This window comes from Buceros rhinoceros, unplaced genomic scaffold (assembly GCF_000710305.1).
Source record: "Buceros rhinoceros silvestris isolate BGI_N320 unplaced genomic scaffold, ASM71030v1 scaffold13726, whole genome shotgun sequence".
Classification (NCBI taxonomy): Eukaryota; Metazoa; Chordata; class Aves; order Bucerotiformes; family Bucerotidae; genus Buceros; species Buceros rhinoceros.
Genome location: NW_010419413.1, coordinates 67348 through 73271, shown reverse-complemented (window position 1 = coordinate 73271; position 5924 = coordinate 67348). Strand labels below are relative to the sequence as shown.

Sequence of the window (5924 nt, the reverse complement as noted above, 5' to 3'; positions counted from 1 at the left end):
AAACAGGAGAAGTTGCTAAGCCATCACACACACGTGCTCATGGGCATCAATATTCTGGACTGTTAAAGAAGAAAAGGAATTTGCTTACCTCCTTCATTGTCAGCCCTTTCTGAAACCTGTAGATAAAAGATACAAGTGCAATGCATTGTAATATTATATAAATATGAGCATTAACATTAACACCCAATTTACAAGTGCTTTGCACAAAAGTACTTCTGAAAGAATGTTTCTTTAACTAATAGGGCAAAAGTATTAATATTAGAAGTATATTACAACATAAAAATGAGCTGTTAAAAAATAAACTGGCTTTAAAAGTACAGACTCTATGTACCAGCTCAAACATTTATACAAAAATCTGTCAAGTGAATTTGAGGTGAGCTCTTGCTACTGGAGGTGTACAGAAAGGATCCTGTTTGCACGTAATGATGACATGCATCGAAAAGGCCACTTTTTCCTGTTTCCGATACCTAGATTAGGATCCGTGCTGATTCATCAGTTCTTTCTGATTGCCAGATCAAGTACGGTACCTGACCCTAAAGGAACAGGCTCTTCCTGAAATTTATCTGAATTCAAGGATTTAAGAGAAACCTTTTAACTAGTTTCCTTCTGTGCATTGGCTGGAAGATGAATTGGTTGCATCTAACCTGTCAGGCTCCTTTCTTAAAATATTTTTTTCCGTCTTGCTGATAATGTGACAAGACTGAAATGTTTAAAATAGCAAAATCCAATCATGCAATTTACAAGCGACTTTAGCAATCATTCCACTCAAAGGTGGAAGGTTCTCTCTCACATAACCGCTTAGTCTGCATCTCTGCACTTTTTCCTTGGTGGTGCTCCCTGAGCTGTAGTCCCTGGAGATCTGCTCCAGAGGCCTCATGTTCAAGAGTTTCAGCCTTGTTTGCACCTTTTCAGTATTCCCCCCACTAAATTATGAAAAGGGACAATTTTACAAATTTCTGATTGTTGTAAATCAACATGCCCATGCTCCATGTGTTCTCTGGGGCATACAAGTGCTCATCCAGATACAGTCCGTGATGTGGGAGTGGCTCCACTGAGAGCCTTACAAGGCGGTGTAAAACAGATCCTGATAAACTGGAGGAACAGTTTGAAGAAAATAAGATGCAGTTCAACAAGGATGAGGCCAAAATGTCACTCTTGGGAACAGTTAGCAGCGCAAAGGCAAGAAGGCATGGGCAGGGGAGCAGTGGTTTTGACAGCCTAGGCAGCCATTCTGGGGTAACTAATCTGTGCTTTGTGCAAATTAGAAACTGATGGCAAATTAACGCCAGAGTGTAATGAAAAGAAGTGCCCGTGAAGGACATTAAACAGGAAAATAGTATTATAAGATGTAATCCAGATCTCCACTGCACCAGTAAGACATCAACTGAACGTTAATCCTGAAGGTAATCTGGAGGAAGGTAGCAAGAGTGATCAGAGACTTACTGTCACCTCAGAGCAGGCCGTTGCTGTTTTGCTCTAGGAACCTGAAATCCTCGCAGATGCATGACAATGGTCCTCAAATATGTAAAAACCTTCTGAAAGAGGAAAGGAATACTCTATTTTTTGCCTCCATGGAAAATAGACTATAGCAAGAAAGGTTCAATCAGTCATTAGAAGAAACTTTTTTTTTTGCACAAGGGACAGTGAAGCATTTGAGGTAGCTGTTACGAGGATATTGTGGGTTTACCAGCATTTATGATTTTTACAGAAAGACTAGATCCATGCCTGCCAGGGCAAGCACTAGGCAGCAGATACTGCCTTGGTGAAAGTAAGGAAACTCAAGTTTTTATCATTCTATTTCAAAGACTCTTAGTTTTTTGCTTTAGTTATGACAGAGATAAATGCTCCAGCACTCCAGAATGGGTTGTATCTTTCACTGAAAGAAAAAAAATGCTTCTTGCAGCAGAGGAAGATGAGGAAGAACCTGAGATGCCTGTCGGCCCTCGGCCTCGCCCGATGTCTGAGCTGCACCTCAAGGAAAAGGCTGTGCCCATGCCTGATGCCAGTGCTTTTTTCATCTTCAGTCCTAACAACAGGTATTTAAGACACTGCTTGGCTGGAACAAGGAGGTGGAGGGCAAGTAGCTCTTTCATGCTGGGTTCCAAAGGTTGGGTGGTACAGAGCTCGCTTCCAGCAGTTCACACCAGAGACCTCCTTTGACCAGTCTCTCCTTTAAAGGCCATGGCATGAAATCCTCATGAAGGCACAATGGTAGGGAGCCCCCTGGCAATATTCAGTGGGAGTTCATGGCACCTGCAAGGCTGATTGAAGACACAAAATGAAAGCTTCAGAAATAAGGGACTTGGAGGCAAGTCAATAATTGGAATTCCCAGACATGTTCACATCCAAATTGCAAGCAAGCCATCATGCAATCAGTGAAGCATGAGGCAGGAGTTTCCTGTCCAAATGGCTGCTCAAAATCCACTCCCAGCGGGGAGTTCATGTGTCTTTGCTCATTCCTATGCATCAAGAATGAGCATAGAAGAAAAGAGAGATGGAGGATCAGAGTCCGTATCTCGGAGGGGAGGCTGAGGAGGATAATGTTTCTCTCATGCTTTTCCCTTGCGCTCCTTCAATGTGGCTTCACATTGCCCCGCCTGTCTTTCCAACAGAGATGTGTGAGACCAATACTGTGAGTGGAGAGCTGAGCTGTGACGCAGGGGAATATATCTTTCCAAGGGTGCAGAAATGAGCTCTCTGCCCAATGGTCTGTGCAGTACCATGTATCCCAACATTTCCCTTGGGGACTTGATCTCCAAACACAGATCTGAAGTTAGGCAGGGCTGTAAAAGCACAGCTGAATTCAGAGTCAGTCTTTCCGCAGCTGAGCTTGTGCCACTCCTCCTTGGATATGTGCAACAGGGAGGGAGTGATGATGACTGGGACTCATGGACTCTAATGCCAGCTTTGCCACCCACCCACTGTCACTTGTTTTAGTAAATTAACCTCTGCAATCATCTGTAAAATTGCTATAATAGAGGCTTGGAGGCTTAACAGCCAAAAGTAGAGCTAAATAGATTAATGAAGTGCCTCTAGAATTATGCATAGGACTGTTATGAGGTTTAACTCCTCATATCCTGATACCAACATATGGAAGGTGCTGTAATGGTCTCCAGTAAGCACGCTGCTCTTTGATGGGAGACTGTTACTTCTTTACCTAATAGCTTCCCACTAAGAGCACCAAGCACTTTATATCGGGTTGATGTTTATCAGACACCCTGCATGGCATGATGTCCTCCCAGAAGCCCTTACCAAATGCCAGCCTGCTCTACATCCATTTGTCCAGGTCTGTGCCCTGTTAGCAAGGTAGATCCCCCGTAGCTCCTCCTCAGAGGCACTCCGGCACCAGCTCGGAAAGACATTGGCCACCTTATAGCCCATTTCAGCTTTCCGCCTAAATGAAAGGGGAATTGTTCTTTGAATGAAAGCAAAGGGTATAATTTTGGGTTGGCAGGTTTCAGACCACATCTAAATCACAAAAGGCTCTGTCAGGAGGGAGTGACTGTTGGCCATTCAAATGCACCAAGCTTGAGTCCTGCAGGCAGCTGATCACTTCCTGTGCATCATCAATGCATGATGTGGAGAGCCAAGGCTGCCCAGCAACCAGGGTCAAGCACAGCTGCCCAGGCCCCATCGTTCTTCTTGCTGCTGGGGCAAAGGGAAGCGGCTCTGAAGAACAATCCTCTGGGGCTGGTCCTGCTGGCAAAAGAGGAGGGGGTAATGTTTCCCAGGTCTGGATGTTCTCTGAGAGATAAAGTTGTGCCTCTCCTCTCTCTTGCAGGTTTCGTGTCCACTGCCATCGAATCGTTAATGATAACATTTTCACCAACCTGATCCTATTTTTCATCTTGCTCAGCAGCATCTCCCTGGCAGCTGAGGACCCCGTCCGACACCTCTCCTTTAGGAACCAAGTATGCTTCCCATCCTCCTTCCCTCAGTGTGTATTAAAAGTGTGGTACAAGCAGATCATGAACTGATGCCAGAAAAGGCAGAAAAACTGCATCAAGAGGCTTTTGGAGTGCTCCCTTCCCTGACTTGTGCCTTTTGTAGGCTGTGAGTGAAATCACTGAGTTTTGTAGGGAACATGAGTCAGTGCAGAATTTGGCCTTTAGTTCATTTCAGAAGCCTGTGTAGGGGAAGGAAGGACAGGAAGCTGAAGCAAAATCATTGTTGTCTGGGATTAAGGCATTGGAAATGGGCTGTAGAAACATTGATTGGGATACGGATAATTCTCATTTGGGGGATTTGCAGGTCCCCCTTAGAACATTTGCTTTCCTGCCCCATGCTTTGTTTTGAACTAAAAAGCCCAGGGCATGATTTGTGTTTTGTTCACACTGGTGTAAATCAGGAGTAATATTCCTGAGTTTGATGCAGTTGCCCTGGGCAAAATTGGTGTCATCCAGGTTAGAATCAGACAATTTGAAAACAAGCTGCATTAAATTTGAGATAATCCTCAGAAAATACGCTGTGCTCTTCTTACCAGCCTGGGAGAAGGAAAGGAAGGCAGTCAGCACAGAGGTACATTCTCACCTTCTTTCCTGACCATTCTTATTAGCATTTTGAAACATTCAGTGCTCCCTTAACTTTGCCAGTAGTTGTGTCTGTTAATCTGGGATCACTGCAGAAATCAGAACAGTCAGAGGTCGTATGTGAGACTTCTGATCTGTGTTGTCTGCAGTGGCATTTCGATGCCTTTATGCTGGAAGAGTTTGCTAGGCTTAAAGAGTGGGACATTTGTTGTTGTTGTTTAATAAAAAACCCTTCATTTAATGCTCAGTGTTGTACCTTCCTGAAATATCCTGGCCTGAGCATGCATTTAAACACATACGTGCATGCAGAGAAGGTGTTAATTCCTGAGCTTACCTCAGAGCGGCTATGCATTTTGTCCTGAAGAAGCATATCGAATAATATAGGCGACCCTGTGCTACCAAGGACCCACTTGAGCGTGGCTGAGTGTGCCCCATGGAGGGATAAATATATGTCAATATGTATCAGCACTACAGCATCATGTCAACTGGCATATGGGCTTCTGACATGCCACAGAAGCTGCCACAGAATCTGTAGCAGAAAGATTTAAGTGAGGAAAAAAGTAGACAAAGCTGCTTGTCCTGGATAAAACAGCTGAAGGTTTGTGGCAAAGTATTGTCTTGTGTATTTGAAGCTACTAATGTTGCATGAAAATCTGCGTTTAATTTTTGCAGGTACAGATGTTTAAAATGTATCATACAAGGGGACATTGACAAGATGTTTGGGTTGAAAATGTGGTCTGCCTTTACACTTTGGCAGTAGAACTGTAAGATTGTGTCCTGCCCTGTGCCCACATAGAGGCCTGGGAGGGAAAGAAAGAAAGCTGCAAAGCAAACTGCCGCTGTCTTCACTCTGGGACGACATAAGCAGGCACTAACCTGTGCACAAGGACTCCTGCAGACTAGTGCTGCTGTTGACACAAACTGTCCCAGAGGAGGAAGACAGGAACAGAGTGCTCAGAGGCTTGGACACTGCTTCTGTCCCAGAACAAGCTAGTAGCTGTGTCTTTTGTGTGTCACATGGGCTCAGGCAGCAAGTTTTTGAAAGTGTCTCCCCGGTCTGATCAAACAGCCTTTGCACCTTGGCAAGGTGCTCATTCATTTTAATATATTCTAGAGTAAATTTATATTTAGATAATAATAAATATGCCTGCTAATAAATGGTACTGCCAGCACAAGTGAAGCAGTGATCATTTTCATTAGGCATGATTTCATGAATAAGGGACAGATTTACTAGCTACAGATTTGGGACCAGATTCACCAGTGTGCTCTAGCTGCTTTGCAGTGCTCTGTAAAGCAGTGATGTAAAAAGTGATGTAAAGCAGCTGCAGGTACAGCTTAATCATCCACTTTAATCAAGTTTATGGCTGGGTTTCATTTGGGGGGTCCTGCAAAGAA

At 44.1% G+C, this 5924-nt stretch overlaps 1 protein-coding gene across 1 annotated transcript in view; it reads left to right on the top strand.

The window, feature by feature from the left end:
* Nucleotides 1-1903: 1903 nt before the first annotated feature.
* The window catches only part of LOC104495870 (voltage-dependent L-type calcium channel subunit alpha-1C), a gene marked incomplete at both ends in the record, with an annotated part of 71330 nt that continues 67309 nt past the window's right edge, over nucleotides 1904-5924 (top strand). The window contains 2 exons of the mRNA XM_010138907.1: nucleotides 1904-2036; nucleotides 3782-3911. Of these exons, the coding sequence (XP_010137209.1) occupies nucleotides 1904-2036; nucleotides 3782-3911 (263 nt within the window). The remainder of the gene's footprint in view (nucleotides 2037-3781; nucleotides 3912-5924) is intronic.